The sequence below is a fragment of the Drosophila subpulchrella genome, unplaced genomic scaffold (assembly GCF_014743375.2).
Source record: "Drosophila subpulchrella strain 33 F10 #4 breed RU33 unplaced genomic scaffold, RU_Dsub_v1.1 Primary Assembly Seq141, whole genome shotgun sequence".
Lineage (NCBI taxonomy): Eukaryota > Metazoa > Arthropoda > Insecta > Diptera > Drosophilidae > Drosophila > Drosophila subpulchrella.
Genome location: NW_023665482.1, coordinates 42,962 through 70,631, shown reverse-complemented (window position 1 = coordinate 70,631; position 27,670 = coordinate 42,962). Strand labels below are relative to the sequence as shown.

The following is a 27,670-nucleotide window of genomic DNA, read 5'->3' as shown; positions in this document are numbered from 1 at the left end:
GTCATGGCTGCATAGCCAGTAAGTCAGTCTCTTAATTAATGTACAAAGCAATTAATTGCAAAAAACTACAATGGCGAACTAAAAATACTTCGAGTTTCAGTCCGTCTGCCCCTTTACACTTATTGATATGTGTTTATGTGTTTATGGACAACGGGGCGTATTAAATTTACAACCGCATATTAAAATGTTGCAGTTGAAAATGGCCGCCTTAGTCCAACTTCGGCCCCAGCAACAACAGCAACAACAATAGCCGCAAAATAAGGCAACAAAAAGACCGAAAATCAGAAGACTTCGAAATGCGAATTATAATAAACGTCGTCGTTTCAACGGCAATAAATAATAGACAGCAACGAACTGCGAATAACTTTTTACATCCATCCATCGAACCGAACCTCTTGATACGATCCATTCGGAGGCCGAAGAGCAAGTGAGACGGGGCTAGTGGTAGAGCGAGAGGGGGCTAGAAGAAGGCAGACGGTTGGCTGAAAAACTCATGCACTAAATTATGTGCACCGTGGAACCGAGCTTAGTTTAGTACCTAAAAAACCCTTTCTCGAAAAAGCAAATCTTCCCGAAAAAAGAATTCAAATTAACGGATGTCAGTCAGTCAGGATATCTTGCACAATTAATGATCTGAGAAAGTTAGAAAGGAATGAGCTTAGCTGGCATCGGTAAACTTAAAACGTTGACAAATTTATTGGAGTTCTGAAAACATAATGAGCTCTGTTGTTTTTCGAAGACATCTCTTTTTAACCAGGCTATTTACCAAAATTGTAATAATTACCCAAAAGTTTACCAGTCTCTAATAGCTCACTTGTCAGTGGCTAACAGTGTGCCATAAAAATCATAGGGACTTTTAAATCTCTTTTAAAGGTGTTTAAAAGTATGCATCAATAAATGTTTCATATGGAAAAACGATGGTTTCTTTATGAAATGCAAAGATCTTTTAAGACAATTTTTTCATATTTTTAATGGTGAGAGAGTATTGAAATGCAGAAAACGTGTTTATTCTTCAAACCCCGATAACTTTATTTATATATTTTTACTTTGAAGATTTCTTCTAAGATTTCGTTGCGGCCTGGCCCACTATTCTTTCAATGGTCGATTGCGCTTGCTGTACTTTTTGTCAAATGGAAAATCATACTGGGCTATGAATATGCATGATGTATTAGCAGCTTTTTCGTTGGTTCGTTCCTCTTTATGTTTTATGCTTAAAAATGCACAAGCACATGCTCAGGTTACAATGTAACAAAAACAAAGGCAGCAAAAACGGAGTTTATTTTTTCTTGATTTTTTTTGTTTTGATGTGAGTTAAAGGCTGGCTGCTGGTGAGAGTTTTAAGGTGGGTTGGACTTGGACAGCAGCCCATAGCTCTTGCCACTGAGGCTGATCGATTGCAAATAGGTCCGAAGATGGAGATGGGGATCCAAAACCCCTCTAAACTCGCCCCTTGTAGAGCCCAGCTTAAACTGCTGCCGTAAACGCTTTTGCCCGCGATCATCAGTTCGATAATTGATTGCCACATAATTTATGTCATTTCATGTGCGTGCCGTTTGCGAAATATGAAATGCAGCGATGCGCAGCGAATCGGACTCCCAACTCCCAGTCTCAGTTATTCCTCGGCTATATTCGCAGATGCCGTCGCCATTCGTATTCGTCGGAGCTGCAGTTAAAATTGTTGTCGTTAATAGGTTTCGTACTATTGTTATAATGCGTAGGCTCCACCTCCCCAACTCTGGCTGCAGCCCCAACTTTAGCTTTAGCTTTAACTTTAACTCAAGCTCGGCCCAAGTCAGGCCCCAAAACATCACAATGTTTGTTATGTTAATGAACTCCCAAGGCTCGGCGTCCGAGTTCGACTTCGGTTCTACACAAAGGAAAACACTGGAAAACTTTTATTGCTTAATGCAAGATCTTATCGATGTTGTTCATATTTGTGACATGCCATAATGACTTTTTAAAATATTCTAGAGTCTAATTACGAAGCAAAATTAACTTACATAGTTTGAATCAACTGTACCTCCCGAACGACGTAGTGTGACCATTTGACTTGCAGAGAGTGTGGCCAAGTTCCCATAGTTTACAGAATAATATGATTCGAATTTAAAATTCAAGATGGCTCTCAAATAATTATATTGACATAAATGATAATCAATTGGATATTATTATACGGGCTATTTTAAAGTGATAATTGCACATTTTCTTCTCTCTGTAACTTCAACTTCGAGTTCGACTCGAGCCCAACTTTCATCATTAAAGAAAATTATAGCCAAGTGGCTGTAAGGCGGCGGTGGGAGCGAGTGAGAAGGCGGCAGAGAAAAAGGGAAAGAGGCTGGGGAGAAGGCGAAGGATGACGACGTGGACCGTTCCACACAAAATTTTTTATGACCAGAAATCCGTCAACATATTAACACTAAATATTAAAACGTACGAGCGTGTTTATGCATACACCACACACCGCATATGGATCTGTAGATGAATGTGTGGACGAGTGTGTCTGAGGTTGAAATGCTGGCGAAAAACCGCAAAACTGTTCGCCCATCAAGTAACCTACCGAGCAACCGGGTACAGAGTTCACTCCATGGTAATTTGCGACTAGAAATCGCCATTTGATATTCCCAGGGTTGCCAACAGCTCGAATTTCTCTTGCCTTTTCCAGGTTAGAAGTCGTGAACATTATATGATGGAGAAATAAAATGTATAAATTACTATTTAATATTACAATAGACCATGGTCTTAGGTCTCGCATAGTCAGGAGGAAGTACAGAGAAGAAGTACAGTTTCTAGTTTCAAGTTCACCAAATAGAACATCTGATAAAAAAGTATTAATAATAAACCTAATAAGATAGGTACAAAACATCATCAGACTGGAAAGTATAATAAATAATTTAGCCAGATCGTTCCACACAACGTCGGGTTCTTACCATATTTAGCCCCAAAGGCCCTAATATCATCAATTAACACACATTTATAGAATCATTAGATAATGCATAGGATCTGTGGGAAGCAGAACTAGAACACATCAGAGTGGGTCAGAGTGGGAAAATCGATTTATAACAGCATTAATAACATGTATTTAACAAGCCGGAGGGCGGGACGGTTGCCCTTCTCTTCTGAGTATTCCCCTCGTATCACCCATCTAGAATTTCTACACCACATCGATCACTTGACACCCGCACAGTTTGGCAGACAAAGAGGCGGCAGGGGAAAGTCGATGGCTGGGGGATTTTTGGGTGGAGCAGTGGAATGATTGTGGAAAACAATGTTGTAGACGCGACTCTTGGTCTCCCCCTCTCTCTCTCTCTCTCCGAAGAATCTGGAGAGGGGAAGATTCGGCATTTTGCTTCCGCTGTGGCAGCGATGAAAGATGCCGAAATACTTAAACGATTTTTAATAATTTTACGACTTTTCCGCGAACATGTACGCATAAAATACAACAAATGAAGAGCAAAGAGCTGCGTTATACGCCCCCCAATGATTTACACAGACTCACAGGGCACTCGGAGTCGGAAGACTGCTCCAAGGATCGAGGAGCGAGGATCGCAGAGAGGGGAGCCGCCAACTCCAGGGACCCGGGTCTTTGGGCCTCTGCCCACCGATTCTACCTCTCCGGCTCTCCAAATGAGTTCATTTTGATCTCTTTACGCTGCGTTGGTGCCTCGCCCTTTGCCATTGCCGCTCCCTTTTCGATATTTATAAACAGCGATGGTCAGAATAATAGCGAAGCTTATATTGGAAACCCAAAGAAAAATATATCTTGATGTTTGATTAATAAATGTAAACTTAGTAATATTTAACAATCTTTAATTTAATTTATATCTTAGAAAAAATAAAAATTTGTATGCCTTGCGTTATATTATTTTATAACTTCACCTAAACATTTGCAGAAGAAAGAGTTACATTTTTTATAGGTCTTAGATTTTAAAAAAAGGTACCTGACCCTAAAATTATATTATACAATATAAAGAAAATCGATTCTATAAAAGTTAATATTATAAGCTTGTTTTGTTTCGAGAGATAGTGGTTTTGTCACGTCAATTCATTTTAATGGGTATATAGCTTAAATTCTCTTATAAATTCTTATTCAGAAAAAAAGACCTAATACTCTTTATTATATTATAGATTATATATAGAATTAACATAAAAATTATTAAATTGATAAACTTAAATGATTAAAAATAAGATTAATTCTCATCTTTAAGCCCTGTATATTTAACTTAATAGCATCAGGTAATTTGAGAAATAATTCCTATTTATCCGACCTCCAACGTACCTCCACCCTGTTCCAGTGTGCGAATCTCTGCAGCATTTTTTTTTGATCTGCAACAAGTTTACAGCTTGTTGCGCCCCGGCTGTGATTTCTTGCCGCATTTAATAGGCGCACTTCAAATGGCCTCCCAAATGATTTCCCTGAATTGCTTTATTAGGCTCCGACTGAATTGCAACCGCAACTGCAAAAGTGCAAAAACCTAAATGCGGGGCGAGAAAAGTGCCCACGCAACTGATTTGCAGTCCAGCCCCTGGGCTTTAATAAATTTTATAGTCACACACATGTGTGTGGATTGCAAATCGGCATACTGGAATCGGGACTTACCACCTCGTTCGATTCTGCCCCAAGCGATATGGCATCCAAATCCATACATATATCAAGGTCTTGTTTATTACTAATTGAATTTGCTGCCTCCACTCGGATCTCGATCTTGGTTCTCAGCTCTCTAGGTTTCCTAGTTTATTCGAGTTGATAGGAAAAGGTGAAATCAATTGGCCCGCAAACAGGTGTGAAAACTCTTTCGGCTTGTCCAAACTGAGGCGACAACTTCCACTTCCTCTGCCCGATTTGACCCGCCTTTTCATTCACTTTTCGGCCAGTTCCCACGCTCTTTAGACTCTTTTGGGCTGCATTCCAAACGCTTCGATTGTTGGGCAATTAATTAGCACTGCGTGAAATCATCTCACACCAAAAAAAGGGGTAAAGGAGGTGTGGGTGTATGCACAACAATTACTGGGGCCTGGGAAAATACGATTGCACAATTCAACGTACAATTTGCAGTGATTCCGGAGAGGCGTAATGAGTTTTTTGAGCACGGTCTCTTTTAAAACCAAACCAAAGAAACCAACATTAAATAGTTAAAAAGAGAGTTAAAATAAACTGAAGTCGAAATAAAATACCTCTAACTAAAGAATATCAACTGATAAATAATTCGAGGTATTCCAACTGTTTATTGTCAATAAAACTAGTTCGACTTCAGTTAATCGATTTACTGTTGGAATACCATGTACATTTTTCTAAAAACTATAAGAAATATAATTTATTTTAATGAAAATGTACCCTAACATCTGAAAATTAAAAACCTTACACTTTTTATTACACTTTGAAGGGCTGATTATAAAGCTGATATTCCCATATAAAAATATATAAAAATGAAATAATTAAAATAACAAATGTATTTATTAATCACAAATATTTTATTTGTATGAACTACATTTATAAGTATATAAACAAAAATAGTCATTTCCAATATCTGTTTTGTTAATTCTTTTTTAATAGATCAAAGTATAATTGTTATTATTAACATCATTAAATCATCAAATGAAGAGGGTCATTGCATTAGTGATTGCCCGTTTTATTGAACTCAAATACAAGCTTGGTCACACTTTTTCCTGAAGATTTTGTTTTGTGGGCGGGGAGTACCGCCCGGCTTTTCAGTGGCGTCCAATCACAATTAAATTCAACCGACAATTACGGCGCACATTTTTATGTCCGCCAAAGCTGTGGCAGTTCCCACAGTGCGACTCCGAGGGGAGGACCATACCGGGGTGGGGTCTCGGGGGGAGTGGGTGTGGGAGGGGGCAGGGCAGGCGAAACATTTAATTAGCTAACTCAATTAAAAGAGCGTAAAACGAATTTATGTGGTCTGGCCTGGTCGGTTGGCTGGCTGGCCAGTGGTGGAGCGCACATCAGGTGTTGCGGCCATAAAACGAGCCATGTACGAAATTCCCTCCACAGTCTGCATATTTTGTTTTTTTTTTTAGATATATAGGTGCCCATCTTATCTACTGCTAGAGCGCCCCTCGCTGTTCGATTGAGGTGTGGTTATAAGCGCTTTTTTATTTCGGATACGAATAGCTCACCTGGCCAGGTGATGAAACTGCCATCCGATTGGCTGCCTGCGGACAGATAAAATAATCGAAGAGCGAGCAGGCCGGCAGATGCCATTGCTCTCTGTGAGTGCGAGTGAGTGGGCTATAGGGACACTCACACAGATACGAAATACACACACCCCGACAGCCGGCGAGAGCGTGCGCACACAATTTGAATTGGGATTGGAATTGGAATTGAAATTCGAAATGGAAATGGAAATGTCGGAATCGAAACGAAACGGTCGGAGTGCCTCGGATACAGATATATTGTGGGTGGTGGAGGGCGGCGAAATTAATGAGCAAGTACTATATGTCAGATACATTTGCATCTCGCACTGAGGCAACCATTTGTTATTTGGCCCCCAGCTTCTAATCAAAATGCTGAACCAATCGGAAGCTGGCATTTCATGTATCCGTTAGATAAGCAAATATGCTCCATAGATAATTTTCATTTTAACTGTTTTTGTTGCTTAAAGTACTAAAAAAAGCGCACCCAGAAATCGAATTAAAGGAAAATTCCCATGCCATAAATATCTATAAGATACATTTGTTTATCTACAAGACGTTTGTGTTTCTTATTAAAAAGAATTACCAGTTTAACCAACTCAATAAGACAAATTACACACCTTTTACTATTTAATAGTAGTTTGACTATTTTTATTTTTAGTATTTGTTGTAATTTTACTATTAAATAGTCAACCAAGCAAAAATAAAAAACAGTTTTACGTAAAATAGTAGTATAACAGTTAAATAAAATTGTCAATTTAAATAATGCAATCAGACAGAGCTCACACCCGTTACTATTTTATAGTAGATTTGCTATTACTTACTACATTTAAAATAGTAGTATCATACTATTTTAACATTAGTATAAAAGTTTAAAAAAGTGCCAATTTAAACAACGAAATATGAGAAAATACACGCACACTATTTTATAGTAGTTTTGCCATTAAATAGTAAATAGTATCCCAAGTAATAACAAAATACGTACTACTATTTTTAATAGGGGTGAACTACTTTCTGTAGTTACATGACTATCAATTAAAACTGTATGTGGGTACTTAAGGAACCAGGAACATTCAAAAAAGTAATATCCCTTGTATCTATGTAAATTAAAAAAGAATCTTTAAACAAGTCATGGTAAATGTGTTAATGAATGCAGTATTGACATCAATTCTATAAAGTTACCATTATAGCTACGTGACCCTTAGCAGAATAAATCAATTCAATAAAACAGATTATATCAACAAGGGTATTTCTTCATCAGTAAGGTACCCAATGTGTTAATCAATCCACATGGCTATAGAGCACTCTCCTAACCGGCTTAAATATCAATTACGTGTCCAGGAACTGATCAAAGCAATTGAAGGAGATGCAATAATTGTATCTTTCGGGCCAAGATAAACACACAAAATTGCGTTTTCTGCTCAAAATCATGTGTAAATCGCACCGCAACAACATGTCAACACTTCAGACGCCCAATTCCCTTCCCTTCCCAAAAAAAAAAACCCTCCTTAGTTAAGCCTATTAAATGCCCCAAACGCTTTGTTGTACCGTCCTCGAATGTTTTGGGCCAAGTCTCTTAGCCGTTTATTTGTTTGCCTTTTGTGTTTGTCTCTTTATTTGTAATAAATATGTTTGGCCAAAGAATGGGGGAGACGGAACGAGACGAAGGTGAGTTATTAATTTCACAAGTTCTGCCTGAGTTTTCCACATTGTCGGTCGCTTATCGGGTTACATAATTGTCGTTGCATTGTCTCCCCCGCTTTTATGGAGTGTAATTATCACATACATTGCATACATATCGCCGGCGATTTGTAGGGTTTCCCCCAAGGTTCTTGGACAACGACGACGACTATCATTATCAGGACTTTAGACGAACTCCCCTCGTAGTTGTAATTGAGTAATTTCCACTTGAATTTCCCCTTTCAATGTGTGTTTTCTTTTGCGACTTTGTGTGGGATTTGAGCAGATTGGAAGACGAAGTCGAAGTCGCAGGACTTCTGCGTATCTATTTCCGTTTGGCTGTGGTCTCTTGGTCGGCTTTGGGGATTTTTGCGGTGGCATTACATTTAATATAAGAGGAATTCAGGAGGTTGGGTTCGGGCTGTTGGTCCCCCGAAAGCTAACAAGTTAAGCTAAGGAGAAGATCAAGCGTTTCTGGCACTTTCTGGCAGCGTGACGCGTGTGAATTTCAATTTGAATTCGAAATTGGTAACAATGATGCGGCTCTTTTTCACTAGCTGACAAATAACTGAACTGAAGCTGTGTCGAGGGTAATAATGATGCTGCTGGGAGACAAAAAAAAACGAGTAGACGTGCCTCCAGCAACATTGCCCCAGTACCTTGATAGAATTTCAATTTTGCCTGGCATACAATAAAAAATCTATTAAATTTCCATCTAATCACAAAAGCAATTAATCATTGACACTATTTAGGCGCTTATTAAGCGAAACAGAATGGCTCGGCTGAGGTGAGGGAGACGTTCAGATCCGGAGCTTACAGAAATGGGTGCATTGTTATGCTGATGCCTTTGTTGGAGATATAGATACACATATAGAATGCAGATACAAATGAAGATACAAATGCGACAGCCACGTAATTACAATTCCTTTGGCCTGCGCGGTCATCGTGTGTATAAAAAGATATTGTATCTGCATCCGCGCGACATTGAATTATCGCACTGCTCTCATCTTCCATCTCGCAAACGCCTTTTTTTCGGGGTTGGGTTCGGCTTTGAACGGTTGACAAACTACAAAATAATAATGTGGCATTCATTGTCCGTCAAAGAAAGGCGGGACGAGATGGGGATGTCTGGTATTGTCATGCAACGACAAGATATTTACACAATTACTCCACTCTCGAGTCGGGGATATTTTCACATACTGATTTTCCATTTTGAATTTACGTACAAAGCTAATTTATCATCACGTCGCGGCTCGAGAAACTGTAAAAACGCCGTGATGTTTTGTCCCGCTGAATGGATGCCAATATTTTTCCGTCCAGCCCCAGTGCATAAGTATTATAACCGCAAAATAAATAACAAATATAACAAACGATGCGACCAGAGAGGTACGTATGTACATACATCTCTGGCCAAGCCCCGTCGATTGAAGCTGTCAACGGGTACGCACAATAAAAACCTTTTGTCCCACTGCGTGAGATACTTTTAACTGCATGGGATCCAATGGAATATATGTTCATATATATATAGGCTATATGTATATCGTACAAGCTATGGACATGGCCAAGTGCCTAATTATGTGGCCGAGTCAATTTGTTCAACGTTCGACCCATTCCGACTCGTCGCCGCTTTTTGTTTGACTTTTCTCGCTGCGGGCAAACAATAAATGTTTTGTAGTGATTAAAAAGTAGTGTGAAATCGATTATACGTATACGTACTCACATTAACCAGTTCCATGGACGCCAGCACCGCCTCCTCCTCCCCATCACTGGACCGGATATATCCGATCTCCGTCACTCGGCTCGGTCGAGTGTCAATATTTAGCCGACTTTAGCGATACATGTTAATTCCTGTTAATCGCCGAGAGTCGGGTATTTTTGATCTCTCCACTATATACGTCAAGAAATGTCCACACGACGCTGCTGGGAATTGATAGAAAAGGTGTGGGGATTAGTAATACTTGTATTTAATTTCCTGAAAATGTGTTAGTCGAAGGTACCTATTTGGCCGGATCGTTCGATGTTGAAAAAATTATATCATTCATTAAATTGTAAGGCATAGTTTTATAAGTTCAATAAAACGCATTATTTCGAGATCATTTTTTATTTATTTAAAATTTAATTTATTACTTTACTCTCAACGGGAATTATTATAAATTTGTATGTTTTGTTACTGATTTCCTGAAAAGAGTTTTTGATTTTGGATTTGATAAATCTTTAAAAATTAATTTTTGTAACTTACAACAAAGGATAAGAAATGAAAGGGCCAATTTCATTTCTATACTCGGAACCGAATAATACAATTAATTATTCAAATCAAAGAAAGTTTTCTATATCAGGTAAATGAATTTCCAGTTGACAAACTATAAATAATATAATCACATTGGTTGGGGGTGTCATTCAAATAATTCCTGCTGTGGAAATAATTAATTTTTTGTTTGTATATGGAATATAATATTTGGACAACAAACTAATAATAATAATAAAAGAAATATAAAGAGTGTTGACCACATATTTGCCATTTATTATTTGTTATTTATGTGATAAAAGGAAAAACTAAGAAAATTAAAAATGCAAGCATATATAACAAATTTGTTAAAAAAATTACACCATCTTTTGAATACTTTGGGATGCGTGAGGGACTTTATTTTTCAGTAGGATACAAAGCGAACGGCAACAATGAAAAAAAAATCACTTTTTATGTAAAATAAGAGAGTATTAAAGTTGGAAAAGATTTAAACGCAGTTCAGCAAAACATGTGACCATCTCTCCCTTTTCTTCTCTGCTCCTACACTTTTTTAAAGCTAAAAAATTCAATATTTTTGAATCAAGGCGCCATGTGTTCTTCCTCTTCCATGAACATGAGTCATCTTTTTCCTGATCTGGTAACTCTAACCTTCATTCTGAAAGTTCTCAGCAGATGGCGCCAGCTCGAAAGGCTTTTGGTAGCGACAAAAATACACATTTAAGGCTGCGTTTGTTTTTGGTACTTTCATCAGAGAGTCTTCAAAAACTGCGAATAATAAAATCTTCGAGCTTAAAAATATAATTTCTGATTATAAATAATTATATATGAAGCAGTTTTGAATTATTTTTAAAATAAATTTCCAAATGACCGTTCAATTTTTAGAAAACAAAAAGGCCTGAAAGTATGCACTTTACAGACTAGAAACCCTAAAAGTATGCAATATCAACTAAAATAAAATTCTGGGTGACAAACAACCCTTTGTAACGGATCCCATTTCAATACTCCCATAAAACGACGTTTATGAATTCATAAATTCAGGAAGCTAATTTCTACGGTCTGGTAGTCTATTCGCAGTACATACCTTTATCAATTGCTTTTATTACCCGAGCAATACTCCCCCAATAAATTGGTTTCCGATAAGTTAGGTGATATCAAAACCGGCCTCCAATATTGTGGATAAAAAAAGAACCCCCCATTGCAGAGCCCTAAAACAACCACAACATATCGCATGGGAATAAAACTAATCAAATAGAAAACCGATCTTTGCGTCAATGCGGAATTAATATGGTGGATATACAGGGTTTTTTTTATAAGTTTATATGTATAGATAAAAACCGAACTAGCGTACACTGCGCGAAACAATGGCAAATAATTACTCTAGGTAACGTGGTCAACTTAAGTGCCCCATTATTAGAATTACCCAAAAAGATCACATCAATTTGTCATTCGGAGAGTGACCCCCCGTAGTAATAGTTCAGCGTAAAAATTGTAGAATCAAAACAAAAGTCGAAAAAAAAGCGAAGGCAAGTGGAAAATTTAGTATTCGACTAACCGGATACCACGCAGACATTTTGTTTTATGGATCGTATCGTATCGTATCGTATCTGAACCTTCAGCTTATTCAGTTGAACTTTCAGAACTAAAAAAATGTTTTTTGGGGATTTGTTAAGAAACATTTTAAACCTGAATGACATTGAAAAAAGGGAAAAATCTTTTAAAGTAATTTCATGACCTAAACGTTATGAAATAACTTTTTAAAAGCGATTTATTTGGAATAAGTTGTTATTTTTTTACCCTTTTCCTATTTGGCTTTGATCTATTAGCTTCGATTTTTTAAGTACTTAAAGTGTGCTCACTCAATGCTATTGCTTTATCATTTCGCCTGAGTTAGGGAATATTCCACTCGGAAAGGAAGTTCGAGCTGTTGATCAGACCCTCGGCACTATCTAGATTGACGCGCATCGCATAGGTACACCGTATACCCACCTGGTGATTGGGTATCGTGTCTAATGGCACTTACGGTTTTTGCTGCCCCGCTTTTATGGCATGCCTTTTTGCGATATTTGGTTTTGATTTTGCTTTTTATTTTGATTTTGATGGGCGCTTGGTGGTTTTTGTTAAGCAGCGACAGCGTTTACTCTCAGTCAGTCAATTTCAGTCGGAGCCAGTCGATCGGCGCTCGAAAGCGAAACTCACATGCGTCGCACCGCCTGCAGATACAGATACAAATACCCGTTCCGCAGATACAGATACAACGTCCGCCAGTCAAGAGTCCGAATTCGCGACACGCAGTGAAGTTGTGCACGGAATCCGATTCAGGAAAAATTACCATTGCAAACGGGAAATTCAATTAGCAGCCGGCTCCGTCAAGTGCCTCGCACAAAAAAAAACTAAAAAAAGGAATAAAATAAAATAACACCCATACAATAGGAGTAAAAGTGCGAAGAAATGCCAGTGCAACAAGAGCAGTCTGCGGTTATCGGTCAGCAAATAAAGATGGGCAACGAGGAGCCATCAAATGCCAAACATAAGCCCAAAAGGTGCGAAATAATTAGCTATTTCTTACAACATTTTATTTCGTATTCAAATTTTTGACACACTTTCGGTGCCACGTTGCGTATACGTCACGTGCTCACAAGTGTTTTTAGCCCCTCCGCCGACCAAAAAAACCAGAAATAACAGAAAACCGAAATTTATTTTTGGCCCCGCGAATCAAGAACTGAACTGCAAATACAAGAAAAAACACATGCCGCCGTTTGTTTATTTATTTTGCATTTTCGCAGGCCGTCCAACCAGTTTCGGTTAACAAGCTCTGCTAGACAGCAATGATGTGTCCATAAATCATGGCAGTCTGGCTTAGACCAGAAATCGTATATATTATATACAGCATATAATAGTAATAATAATAGTATGAGATAATAATGCTCAAAGTGGATCAAAGACTGTGTCACATGCGCGGGAGTTTTACGTTGGCAGATCGATAAGCATCTCTACCCATCCATCCACTTCTATTCACATCTTTGATTCGACGCGATTTCATTGAATTTATTTATTAATCTAGCGAGTTAAATTGCTTCTACCTCGATCGCTGGCACACATAGTTGCCGTGTATAATTTATTATCGAACTTCAAATGTTCCGCCGTGGAATGGTCTATGCAAATTCATTGGGTGCATATCGTTTAAGGTGCGCGTCATAAGTTTAAGCATTCGGTGTCGAAACGAGTGTCAAGGCCACAAGGAAATCCGTCATGGAAATCCAAATGGCCATAAAAGCCTTCCGATGTCGATAAGTGACGTGCTAGCCATGAGTGATAAGTGCTATCTCAAGTGAGTTCCATGAAATTCAGCTAGGAATCTTTCGGGTAAGTTTTCCAATCACGGCAACCTTGAAGGTAAGTGTAAGCAATACAAATCACATGGGGGCTATTAATCCCTATCTTTCTAACCCCCTCTTGATTTGTCTTATCTAAAAAGGGCGCGCCACTTCAAGCCAATTTAAGTGGTTTTATAGGTGTAATCAAAATGTTCTACTTTGATTTTATGGCAAGCTCTTAGTTATGAGCATTAATCTATTTGTCAAAAATGTAGCGCCACTCAATATCAATTGAAGTGTTATTATACTTATTGTCAAATTGATTAGCACTAACTTGGTGCGAAATCTGTCTTAATTTGCTGACCGTTAAACTCCAGTCTCATCAACTTAAGTATTCTGATAATTGCTTTAAATTGTTTTGCCAATAAGTATGACTGTCATGTTTGTACTTATTTTTAATTGTACAGTATCAATGCTTCCCATGTGCTTAAATATGGAAATTAAGGGGATGTGTAATTGTTTATGTGAGTCTGCGTGACTATTGTGTCCGTAACTATGGTTTATGTACTCAATATCATTTGGTTAACTAATGTGTACAAATTTAGTTATTATTACAAGAGATGCTGAAAAGATATACATGTATATTTGATATCCTTATTTCTTAAAAATATCAATTTCTTCAAGACAATTTAATCTTATAATTATAATTCCAGTTAAATTTTAATGATGCTTTTTTTTACGTAATAAGTATATATTCGCTTAATATTCGAGAGCTTCAAGTTAAACAATCGGGTAAATTCCAGTCACGAAATATACATAAGTCTTATACATTTAATTTTATTCAATTTAATATTTTTTATTTATTACGTTAGGTTTCCGAAAATATTTCGATCGAGCAATAAACATTTAAAGCAAATTTTTACTAGCAAATGTTATAGTTTATTTATGTTGTATCCGTCATAGATGAATTTTTTATAGACCCTAATAAATAATAATAAGAAGTTAATAATTTTTTATAAAATAATATTTTCAAAAAATATAATTTCAGTTTGACTAACACATTTTTAATTAATAAACAATCCATATTTGAAAACAAATAAAATAATGAATAATAGTGCTGCTTCAATGACTAACTTATTTTTAACCGCAGTTTCAATAGGTCATACATTTTAATAATATGATTTATAAATTTCAAGTTGAGACGTTTTTTTTTAGAGATATGTCACTTAAAAACAACCTTATGATTTTCATGGGAAATTTTGAAACGATTTTATTTGCCACTCTACATCGGGCACTGCTTTGCACTGCTTGCCCGATGAGTGCTGTATCTGCTGTTTAATATAAAGCTTATAGTTGCGTGAATTAAGTTGCATGATATCGCTATCAAAAGCTGCCATCACTGGCGTAAGAACGAAGCGTTGACTGAGCAGCTGGCGTTTTTTAGCTGCAGCGATAAGAGCTGAACTTCCGAAGCCGACTGCGCTGCCACTGCTTTGCACTGCTTGCTTCAGCTTCTTGTTGGCAGCGACTGCGCTGCCTTGATAGCAACAATAATAATACGCCATGGTGACCAACAGCGACGCCGACTGCGCAGCCCACTAGCAGTCGATCGCGCGTATTTAGCTGGAGGCCTTTTCCCAACTCAATAGCAAACAAACGATCGACCGGAACGCAGGTTAGTTTGACTCTCCGTGATCTTCGAGTGTGCGTTAATTAGTTAGCAAACTTGTATTAAAATTTCATTAAAAATCAAGTGGGAGTGAGGAGATTTTGATACAAAAAGGCTTGCAGTGCGTTGACTGGAGGCAAATGCCTTTTGCATAACGCGTTTTGAAATTGGCGGGCTCGTATTTTTTAATTTTGTGGACTGCTTCCTGGGTTAAACAAAAAAAAAACGAGTGATACATTTAAAGTGACTGGTTGCCTGAATATTTCCATATCTCCCAGAGTGTGAGTGTTTTTGGCTTCGATTTCTGTTTTGGCACGCGTGTAGAAGTTAATTTTATTCAAATATTTAACTCTGTCTGGGTTATCTTGGCCAACTTTCCATTTCGGCTTGCGGCGGACTTATCGCCCTGGCCATAAAAAGTAATATTCCCACTCCCACAGGGCCACTGGGTGCCTGGAATAGTGATCGCTGATCAAACAAGCGAAGAACAATCGAAAACACCCAGGCACATTGCTTGCACATTTATTAATATTGTTGTTTATCGACTACCGCATTATTGACTTATAATTATGTGCATTATTTAGCATTTGCACCTGATGATAGGCGAGCCTGCAGTAATTGTCAGTGATCCCACGATTGCGCAACTGGCCAACCGGGTAATTAGATAAGGCCAAATTGTAATTCACCTAGAGTACGTATTTCCCATCATTCTCCATACCGCTTCTTTATCCCATTTGACATTCATTTAACACTTGCCTTGGGTTAAACAAGCGACTCTACCGGAGAATGTTTATTTTTAAAGAACTGTGCCATGCTTTTCGGTTTTTGGAAAACGTTTCCACTCTATGTGCGCATACATTTGCCTGCTGTTCTACTTTAGCTCTTAGCTATATATATATATATTTGGTATATGTATATATGTTTGCACAGAGGCATTGTTGTTTTTGTATACTAATTAGACGTCGGCTGGTGTGGCGGTCTTATCAAAATTATCATTGAAAAATAAGTATAGCAGCACGATTGGCGGGGTCACTCGATTCTATAAAATAAAAACCAACCTGATAAGTAAACAAACGGAATTTGTGGGCCTTGGATCAGGCGATTTTTGCATAGTGCCCAAGCTAAATTGATCATTTTATGATACTTTAAGTGCACATGTGGTATGTGGGCACTCGAAAATATTTTTATATATATTGTTTACATACAAACATTTGGTGTCTGATTGTGTGTAAAGCCGTTCTCGCCTGAAGTTTTATCTGCTTCAACAACTTGAAATCACACTCCCACCAAAAAAAAACCAACAGCACCAAAATGAACATTTTTTTTCGACTGCCTTGAAGGTTGAGGTTTTGATAGTGTTGTTAGCTTAATATCAACAGCAGAACTCTCTTATAATTTCGGAAACAAAGAATGAACAATTTGGGGAATTGTTCAGATCTGACTTTTGGGTTCGGAATTTAAAAAGCAAAATAATCCGACTTATTGAAAGGAAAAAAATCAGAGTTATGGAAAATCAATTCCATAATGGAAAGTCTTTAAAGTTTAATGATTATCTAAAATAAAATAATTCCCCCTTCGATGTTTTTCAAATCTCTGCATAAAATTCGTATACCCTATCGATAGTGTACAATAATGAATGACTACCAAAATCCAGATTTTATATAAGTTGACACATGCCATCGATTATAAACTTTTGGTTGAATCTCACGAGTTACTCGATAATTTGTGCTAATCAAATTTGATAAATCAATCAAATGGCAAATGGCGTGCACCGTTGATAAGTTAGTGGCTCTATTAAACGGATTCTGATTTGGTCTAATTGTTTTGTCATCATAAGATCAAGAAACCGGTTTAACACGGAACAATCCATCCCCCAGGCTCAAATTGGGCCAGTCAAGTGTCCAATATGGTATTTCCTACATGCTAATTTTCTATAATCTAATCCAGTTTTATGCTACGTATGTATAACACCGTGATTTTTCACAGTTGGTTGATGTCATTCAATCCCACGACATCATATTTGTGCTTGGCAAACCGTAACCACTCGGGAATGTGATTAAGTTAGTTGCCTTAGCACTTGATAAGGTGCTCTGCCGTAGAAACCTTAGGGTTATCAATTGGGTTTCAGCCGTCATTGAGCAAAGTTTGGTTCCAATTCAAGACTTGGCTGTTGTATAATTCATAAGCTCTAGCTTAATGTGGCTTAGTTCGAGTGTATAAGTATGTGTCATTCACTCCTTATCGCCCTGCACACTTTGGATTATCAGATGGGCCTGCATATACTACTTGTATATATAGAAGTGGGTATTAATAGCAGGGGCAGCGGTGAATCGAACTTCTTGATTAGAAAGTCACATTGAACCATAAATTTACGACTGACAAGCCTTCTTTGTGGCTCCTGAAGAAATTCTTAGCCTAGGTCAATGACGAATGTTTATCAGGGTTCATAATAAGAGCTATTTGTTAGTAGCTAATTAATAAGTTGTCTGGTTCGGTCTAATAATTACAAAGCTTTCCATAAGTAATGGGAGCAATCAAGTCTCAAGTGGGCCAACCTCGTGGCTGCCTGATAAGAAAGAGCTCCTAATTTTACCCATAAAATCAGAAACCTTCAGCTGTTTAAGCACCTGACTTTTTTGGGCTGAGAACTTGGGCCGTAGGCGCCTCCTTTCTTCTCCAGCTAGCTCTTAATTACCCCTCGTATTTACTACCCTAAATAACTTGGCCAGAAGCCTGTGCACATTGTACTCCTAGGTAGCGATGCCATCAACCTGTTGCGCAACTTGAACGTCAACAGTTTCCATTGCCCCCTGATAAGCCGAAAAGATAAGAATAAGACCCACTCTAGGAAGAGGCTGCTATGAATCAAGATCAATGGAAACTATAATGAGCTTCAATTACGATCCAGCTGGTAATTGGAATGCAATAAAAAACTAATATACTTTGTAGTTTCGCTTCAATAAGTCGTCAGGCGATCATTATCGGACTTCGGAATGCCCATAAATGCGGGGCGATGTCAAAAGTCTGACGGGTAAATCCGATTTCAGTTGGCCCAATTATGGCCAAATTAAGTCTGTGATATTACGCCGGCAGACAATTAGACAGACAGCCAATCCCAAATACACCATCACTCAGCTCGTTATCAGTTTATTATACAGTGGTTTATGGTTTATTGTCCATGAGTTTAAGGGCAGGTTGCTAAAAATCACTTCTTAAGCAGCCCCAACTATCAGAAATATGGGGGTGAGTCTTATCAGCCGCGATTGATTAACAGTTCTTTAGGTTAACAAGTTTTTTACGATGAGCTTCTGGCTAAAGGTTTATAACACCGGTCGGCCGAGTCCCATTAAACGGGCATAGGGAATAGATAGACTCTGCCGCCACACTTACAGCGTGCAACAGCAATAAATTACTCACTTAAATAAAAGACAAATTGTCATTGTATTGCATGCCGAACGATAGTTTATCACTAACAGAGTTAGTAATAATTACCATTTAATAACTGGCTAGCGATAAGGAAGCTCTTACAGAAGCTCTCTAAAAAGCTAACTGATCGAAGCTTTACCTTTACTTAAGGTGAAAATAAAATCCTCTCGGAAAAGCTTATCAAAAAGCTGCTAGGAGTTCTTATCGCACACCTCTGCTAATTAACAGAGGGAACTTCAGGGAACTATAACAGCTGCATTAATACTCATAACCCAAAATATGTCCATAGAACCTCCCAGTCACGTTCCGTCACTTAGACAAACAATGAAAATGGATTATATTAATAAAGATCCATCATCCCGATCAATTAGGCCCCTGGCCATTGGAAATCGTGTCCCATGAATGATACGTGATCCTTGGGGGCATGGAAAATAAATATAATAAAAGTGCAGGTGGTAATTAAATTATTAGCATGCGCTATGTATTATTTATTTTTTTTACCTTTCGATCCATCGCGTGTTTATTGTTTTGACTTTGCTCTCTTTGTATTTGGCCAAAACGTGTCGCTCTCTTTGGGACAAACTGTCAATGAGTGGGCCAAACATTTGCTTTTGGCCAAGGGCCAAAAAGCTTTTCTTAGCCATTTTCTCCAAGAATAAATTATGGTATAAAAAGAGAAAAGTGTTTGGAAAATATATTTCGAGAGGTCAGTAAGGTTCAAAAGTTTTGAATAGATTCCAGAGATCACCTGGGTTATCGTGATTGCGGTTATGCAACCCTAACGCTTTCAAAATATTTATTTTTAATTTTTTTATTGTCAGCTGCCGCTTCAATTGTGATTGAGACATTTAATAACGCAAATTGCGTGCAATTTGATCGACAGCCGTGCTGAGATTTGCCGTGATTTGTTTGCCACATTGCGTACTCCGATTCACGCAATGCCTCGCCAATTGCAGCAATTGCAATTGATAGGAATAGGAATCAAGATCGTCGGTGGTAATTGATAGGCGGCCACTCTGTTATCAATCCGCAGTGGCCAGTTTCAATTGCCCAGATCGTCACGCACTTGCACCACATAACAGTCAACCACCCATCAACCCACCCCCTCCTACACTGACAATAATTATACATATTTTCAAGATCAATTTGAGTTTAACTCCAAGCTTTAAGCCAACATTTTACAAATAGCAGGCAATTATTTATCAACAGTGGCTGCTTGCTGATCAACGTAGTGTGCAAATGGCTTTGGATTTTTCTAAACATAAACCAATGTTTCCGAAAAACCTTATATATAGAGAAAGAGAGAAAAGATAAATTTTCTTTTATATTTCTTTTATAAAATATTATATTTATTATTTCTCCAACTTAGTTTGCCCTAAAACCGGTTAGATTAATATCTGTTTAGGCAATAACAGTATGTTAACTTTCAAGCAAAGTGTTAATATCTGGTTTGAGTTTCATGTAATAATAACTATATTATTTCTCACTTTTTATAAGACTTAAAACCCGGAGATCGAAAAGGTGCAAATGAGAGGGATTATATCCAGAGATATGACCCATAGCGATAAGAGATGAGAACGAGCGAGAGGAGAGCCACAAATGATGCTCATAAATTCTGGACTTTTGACTTTTCTATGCTCCGCCAGTAGGATTTGCTAATTTCTATATCTTTGTGTGCGTTTGTGGTCTGCTTCTCGGGGTAAATATATGATTGTATGGGGCTCTCTCGCAGCACGGGAGCTAAAAATGGGCTTTTGATTTACGCAATATTGTATAGATATTGATATAAATATTTGCCTATGGCTACTCCAACACCTCAGATTGACATTGACAGTCCCGCTGTCGCTTTGTAAATTTTCACTCGCTCCTAAACAGTCGGCAAGTGCGAAAAGTCGGTCGAAAAAAAATATAGTGAGATATATTGTCGAGATCTAAGACAAAAAAAACAGACAAGTGTCAAAATGAGCCACGAGATTCGGTAAATATTTGGGCCAAAGAAATATTAAATATAAAAAGATAGTTCCTTAAAAAGAGACTCCCAAAAGTATGTGAATCGATTACCAGTAACATGGATTTTATAATCACAATAAATGGATTAATACGTACAGTTTTTGGAACCAATTGCTCGAGTGGCTGATAACAGTGACAAAGATTGGTTATTGTGTTATAGACCATGCTTTGATTTGGATTCCTTATTATTTTTTTTTTGGGAATTTATCTATGAACTCAATTGACAGCTGAACAGCCAATCGCAACAGCTACTGTGGTACTTCATAAAGTACGAAGTACTCCATGTTAATCTAACTGTCGATTGTCTTAGTCGCATTGGGACTTTCCCACTGCAAGCATCGTGTTTTGGATCGGAATAAGTTTGAAAAATCGATGCTATGTCAACGAACCGTGAACAGCAGGGGGTGGATCAGCAAGGGGTGGAATGTCCCTTAGAAGTCCCCCAAGAAGGAGAACAGTTGCAAAGGTCTTGAAAAAAGAAAATATGTATCAAGTCAATAGTTAATTTGTAAGCGTGTGGCGGAAAGCTTAAATTCCTATTGAAAAGCCTAGGGTATCGATAGGATGGTATAAGATAGGATATGATTGATGAAGTTTTTAGGCTGGTTTGCCTAAAAAGAGACACAGAGATAGGACAAAAAGAGAGGGTTGTTAGCTTTTTAGTGAGGCATTTCTCAACCGATTCACCGACCTTTTCAGTTGCTGTAAGGTATTCAAAATGAAGGGATCGACGCTGGACAAAATCTCCGCCTTTCTGGGCGAGCTCATCGGCACGGGAATTCTGGTCTTCCTGGGCTGCATGGGCTGTGTGTCTACGTTTCCGAACAGCCATCTGCAGATTGTCCTGAACTTTGGATTTGCCGTCCTCGTGGCCATCCAGTGCTTTGGCTGCGTATCCGGAGCTCATTTGAATCCCGCCGTAACGGTGGCCGCCTATATCTATGATATGGTCTCCTTATCCATGGCATTTGCCTACTTTGCCGCCCAGATGCTGGGTGCCTTCATAGGATATGGCCTGCTGATGGTCTTGCTGCCGAAATCAGCCCTCGAGGGCAGCGAGGGCAACGGCCTCTGCGTGACCCTGCCCCACTCTTCCGTGCTCCCGGGACAGGCCTTCGGCATCGAGTTCGTCATCACCTCCATCCTGATCATCGTCTGCTGCGGCGTCTGGGATCCGCGCAACTCCAAGTTCCACGACTCGGTGGGCATCCGCTTCGGTCTGGCCATTGCCTGTCTTGCCTGTGCTGCCGTAAGTTAAAACATAACTGCCCCATCCCAACACGAAATTGCACAGTTTTCATATAACACTGTATAATCATAACGCGCCTGCATCTAAGGGTGGTTTTAAAAGCTGCGGCAAATTCCTCACATGTTGCTAGGCAGCTGCTGCATGGTTTTAAAACCACCTTTAGGTTCAAGGTTTACTTTACGTTACTTAACAAAAAATTTAATATTGTATATAATAGTTACTTAATAACTATTCATTTTAAAACATAATGAAATTAATACTTATATTAAAATATTCATATTATCTTAGTACTCTTAAAATATCTTAGAATACTACCTATTCAGAGTATGATGATTAACCTATACCTTTTATTTTAGGGTCCCTTCACCGGTGCCAGCATGAATCCTGCCAGGTCCTTCGCTCCCGCCCTGTGGAACACCAACTTCCAGTCCAACTGGATCTACTGGCTGGCTCCCCTGAGCGCCTCCGCCATCACCGCCTACGCCTACAAGGTCGTCTTCCGCAGGGAGGTCGTGGAGGCGGAGATTACCTCCAACGAGAAGCTGCGCCACCTGGAGGATGTCCAGCTGTCGTAGGTGCCAAAGACATTGCTGTAGTGAAAAAGCCTTAACTAATTTACTTGTAATCTAAGACGCCGAATTTTATAATAATGCATTCATTGTACGCTAATATTAATAGTGTTCTCACAAAGTGCTCGAACGTTTCAAAAGCTTTCAAATGTACATTCACACTTTTCGAAACAATTACTCACTTGGTGAATACACTAGTTGCCTTCAGTAATAAAGAACATCGAGATTTTAAATCTATTCTAAACCAACAACTACGTATTTTATTGTTTTTAACAACCAAATCTTGAATTTGCCACTGATGAGGGTATCGCTTTGGGTAATACCAAAGCTCTTTGGAAAGTCCAAGTCAAATGTTACAATATAATTGGGTTTGATCTTCCGCTATATTATTTAGCTTCGCTACAATAATTGGAGTATTAGGACTATAACGATGATCACTATAAATATTTATCCAAAATTATTATATCTCCTTAGAATGCGAGATTACTCCTTCGGGTAATGGTTATTAAAGCCCATTAGGTACATATGTTCTCACCTGAGGAAGATATCCCTTTAGAAATATCACGTCCATATCGGATTCCTAGCAGCTTACGTTGATTGACCCTAAGTCACCTGGGCTCTTCATTTATAATTCATTCTTGGAACTAACATTCAAATGTGCCTTTGAAAGTAACAAGTCATTGGGAAATTTGGTCATAAGATTTTTAAATATTTTAAGTAGTCACAAATCGACCAATCAAACTACACTTAACGTGAGCTTATCAGCAGACGCTGAATTAGGGCCACCCAATAATTCCATGACACGAAAGACTTTAGAAAAAATGCTAAAATAATTTAGCTATTGCAAGTTGTGTAGTTTGTAGACTATGGTCTAAGTATGATACATATGTTTGAAGATTTAATATAGACTATGGACTATGTTTGACATACATGGTTCGAGGTTTAAATTGAACTTCGACCTATATGTGATATGCAAATTCTATTTTACTTGGAATTTCCTCAAAATCATTATGGTTTAAGCGTGAGTCTATATACTATATACCCGGTTTATTGGCCTTGTTAAAACGACTCAGACAGTGGCTGGCACAAGAAGTATTGTCCAAGGCTTGGCGCCCCGTCCGCCAACCGATAAAGATCTTAATGAGATAAGATTGAGCACAAATCGGGCGAAATGGCAGTGGCGCTTATCAGGCCGATAATTATGGCTGAGCAAAGCCCCCAAAAATGCGCCTTGATGAATTGATCTATCCTAAATGGAAATCTGCGTTCGATAATTAGCATTAAGGTTTTATAATGGATATTGATTGATTGCCGTAAATTTGGCTGTTCGTTGGTTTCGGTCACTTGGGCAGCCGCCCATTATTTTGGCAGTAGTGTTCAGTCAGCATGTCGCAACAGAAGCAAAAATCGCAAGAGTCCAATCCGACCGCCAGGTGGCGTTTGGAAGGATCGCACAGATGTGCCTTGGCCTCCTTTTTCGGGGAATTTGTTGCCACTGCAGTCTTTGTTTTCGTGGCCTGCATGGGCTGTGTGGAGACACCAGTGTTCCAGAATTCCCATTTCCGAAGTGGTCTCACCTTTGGCCTGGCCATCCTGATAGCTATCCAATGTTTTGGATCAGTTTCGGGGGCCCATTTGAATCCTGCCATTACCCTGGCTGCCTGGCTTTACGGAGCAATTGGTTGGAAAAAGGCTATTGCATATTTTGTGGCCCAGGCTGCCGGAGCCTTGATTGGTTATGGAATCCTGGTAGCTGTTCTACCAGAAAGTTCCATCAAAGGAGTGGATAATCCAGCGGGTGTTTGCGTAACAGTTCTGGCCCCGGAAATCAGTGAACTTCAGGGAGTTTTTATAGAGTTCCTCATCACTTGCTGTCTGGTAATGGTGGCCTGTTCCGTCTGGGATCCACGAAACGCCAAGTTTCAGGACTCAGTGCCCGTAAGATTTGGCCTCACCGTTTCCTGTCTCATCCTCACAGCAGTTAGTATTTATTTTTAATCTTGTCAAGAAACCAGAATAGAACTTGGAGCTCTCCTTTCAGGGTCTCTTCACGGGAGCCAGTATGAACCCAACCAGATCGTTGGGTCCCGCTGTTTGGAATAACTCTTGGGCACATCATTGGATCTACTGGGTGGGTCCTTTGGTGGCAGGAGCTGTCACCTCACTGATCTATAAAATGGCATTCAAGGGCGATGAAGAGATCGATTTGAGGAGCTCCGATGCCAAGATACGCATGATCGGGGAGGTTATAGTGCAATAAATTATTGTATATCATCTAGCTGTAAATATCGAATCTTTACGAAATAAATATATTTAAATATTCTTAAAAAATATCAGTGTTATAGAAATATCAAACATTTAACCTTAAATTAAAATTGCAAAATGTATACCTGAATAATATTTATTTTTTTATGATCAATACCACTCTAAAAAACGAGGTGGTTCTTATACTAAAAATGGTATAATGTAATTCCTTTAATCTGTTCTGTTCCTAGGAATCACGAATATTCCAGCGACTCATCAATCTAATTTCTAAATATATTAGATTTTCATAGCATACATTTGGGATAAGCGAATATTGACTTTTTGGGGGCTCGTATTTGTTTGTGAATCGTACACATACAAACCAATATATCAAAATAAAAACCCTTAAGATCGTGAAAATATTTATTGATCGTTGCTGATAAGCAACCCTTTTAAATTCCATTAAGCTAGAGATAATTTATTGCGCATGAATGATTTTCAAGGGTTCCGTAGATAGTACTTTCCTGACGAAAACAATTTATTTCACAGTAAACCACTTACATTAGAACCATTACAATGACATTTGGCTTTAAGCATATTGATGATATTGTTTACGGCAGCTTCCTTATCAGCCCAACAAATATGCTTATTTAATGACTAGTCACAGTTATAAATTGTCTCCAACTTGGACTAGACAACGTCACTCAAGTGGTCATACGCACTCAAACCCGAATGTTCGGCTATTCTTAAGTAAATACAAGTATATAGGACTGCTGGCTGATAAACGACCTGAGGCGATTAGACACCCTGATGATTGTGGGACGAGATTGCCGGCGATTAAGAGCCCCGCGATATAGTATGCGATTCCATTGAGTACTTGGAGTGCACTCCAGTCCACGTTGAACCACGTCCCCGTTTGGGTTAATCGCTCGTGTCCACGAACAGAAATAATGGCGAAGACCACAAGGTGATTCCCTTAAGTTTAAAAGCCTTTAAACCGGAAACAACAGACTAAAAATTCAAGTTCATGTTCTTGTTAAAAGATAACCGCTCAGAATTTAAGATCATAAAATAAATTATTAAAAATTATAAACAATATATTTGTGACACTAGAAAAAATTTATAATGTCATGTGGCAATTTTTGACAATGGACTCTAAATATACGTATCAAAACGCAAATATTTCAATACACTAAAATAAAGTGGAATGCATCCTTATGTAAAACAACGCATTTAGAGCGAAAACCCTAAGTGACCAAGAAGTACAAAGTGGATAGATATTAATATTATTATAGATCATCTTTTCCATCACGACCCTAAGTCACTCTAATATTAAGAGCGATCAAAACAAGAAATTGGATATATACCATTTCTCAATATCAATTTTATTACTATTTAATGGTTAAAATAATATGAAAGCAAATTACCATAGAAATATTAAATGTGTATTTACCGTGTGAATTGCTGATACAACATTTAAAAAGATAAATTTATTTTATATTTCATTTGTTAAATTTACTAATTCTTGAAGTACCTAAAAGTGTGAAATTTCTTTATTAACTGGATATTTGTTCCATCTTACAGCCGTTCAACATGCTGGCTGCTGCAGCGTCGCCAGCTGGACAGTATCTCAATAGTTCTTGCCGAAATGATAGCCACCGCCATGTTGATGTTCCTGGGTTGCATGGGATGCGTCCAGAATTCCGTGTTCACCAACTCGAACTTCCAGAGCGCCGTTAACTTTGGGTTCGTAGTGCTGATCTGCATCCAGTGTTTCGGCTGTGTGTGTGGGGCCCACTTGAATCCCGCCGTCACCTTGGCCACCTATGTCTACAACATGATCTCGCTGCCAATGGCTCTGGCCTACTTTGTGGCCCAAATGGTGGGTGCCTTTATAGGGTACGGACTGCTGAAGGCTGTGCTCCCGGAGAATGCCATCTACAGCTCGGATACGCCCAATGGGGTGTGCCTCACATCGCTCAATAGCACCTTGACCAGCTGGCAGGGCCTGGCCGTTGAGTTCCTGATCACCTGCGTCCTCATCTCCATTTGCTGCGGCGTCTGGGATCCCCGCAATGCCACAAAACAGGACTCTGTGCCGGTGCGTTTCGGCCTGGCCATCGCCTGCCTTTCACTCACAGCGGTAAGTTGGATTTTATTACAATAATATAAGAAACGAGTCTCGATTGATATATATTTTAAGAATTAAAATCAAAAATATAGAAAACGGTTCCTTAAAGTGTTGTAGATTTCAATAAAATCAAATATTTATTCAAACACATTTACCTATTGCCTTAAGTTTTATCCATATACAAAATATCTTCAAAAATTCAAGATTAATACTTTTTGAGAGTATAATAAATCAAATAAAAATGGGAAAAGCCACTCAGTTGCTTAAATAAAGCTATTCAAAAATCTATCACTATATACTTAGAATTTATCAGGCAAATGGCACTTGACTTCTTGCTATTGATGATAGCCTTATTTTAAATTGGCACATAATCAGTTTAATATATTTTTGAGATTAGTTAAAATCAAAGCAGCTGTCAAAATAGCAATCGAAGTGCTTGTTGAGGGAATGCTTACTAACTCAGATTACCATCTCTTTTAACCTTCAAGCTAACTTTCGTCTAAATTTCGAAATTTTATCCACTTACAGGGCCAACTGACAGGGGCCAGCATGAATCCAGCCCGATCCTTTGCCCCAGCAATTTGGAATGGTGCGTGGGACAACCACTGGATCTACTGGGTGGGGCCCATGGCTGCGGCATTGGTAACCTCAGTGATCTACAAGTTTGCCTTTCGGCGGGAAGTGGAGGATTTGGACGAGGTCGATGAGACCACAATGTCAACCAAGCGAACCTCGGAGGCGGAACTCGCCTAGAAATGATTTAGTAGCCATTAGACAAGTTATCGTTTAAGTTTGTGTGAGTTGAATGCGGATTAGTTTTAAGTTGCGAAGCGTACAAATAAATACCTTAAATGAAATCTTACGACTGCCGACTATATAAATAATCTAATGTAAATGCTATGCTTATCTGGTGGAGATTACTTTTATGCCATCGCAGAACGCTTATCGTTAATATTTAATTGCTGATACACTTGATCAAATAAACC

At 38.5% G+C, this 27,670-nt stretch overlaps 3 protein-coding genes across 4 annotated transcripts; all 3 read left to right on the top strand.

Annotated features, from left to right (window-relative positions):
- The first annotated feature begins 12,230 nt into the window (after positions 1-12,230).
- LOC119558807 (aquaporin-like) lies at positions 12,231-27,546 on the top strand. Of its 2 annotated transcripts, none has more exons than XM_037872072.1 (3): positions 12,231-12,612; positions 26,138-26,696; positions 27,213-27,546. In XM_037872072.1, exons 1-3 carry the CDS (start codon positions 12,521-12,523, stop codon positions 27,435-27,437), a joined length of 876 nt encoding a protein of 291 aa, XP_037728000.1. In that variant the 5' UTR covers positions 12,231-12,520; the 3' UTR covers positions 27,438-27,546. The 2 variants fall into 2 exon arrangements, with proteins under 2 accessions (XP_037728000.1, XP_037728001.1); XM_037872073.1 differs by lacking the exon at positions 12,231-12,612 and adding an exon at positions 25,447-25,520.
- On the top strand, positions 14,997-22,557 carry LOC119558810 (aquaporin AQPcic-like). The gene is made up of 3 exons (XM_037872075.1): positions 14,997-15,061; positions 21,191-21,740; positions 22,097-22,557. The coding sequence occupies exons 2-3, from the start codon at positions 21,210-21,212 to the stop codon at positions 22,313-22,315; spliced, it is 750 nt and encodes a 249-aa protein (XP_037728003.1). The 5' UTR covers positions 14,997-15,061; positions 21,191-21,209; the 3' UTR covers positions 22,316-22,557.
- On the top strand, positions 23,696-24,569 carry LOC119558809 (aquaporin AQPcic-like). The gene is made up of 2 exons (XM_037872074.1): positions 23,696-24,289; positions 24,351-24,569. The coding sequence occupies exons 1-2, from the start codon at positions 23,696-23,698 to the stop codon at positions 24,567-24,569; spliced, it is 813 nt and encodes a 270-aa protein (XP_037728002.1).
- Positions 27,547-27,670: the final 124 nt, after the last annotated feature.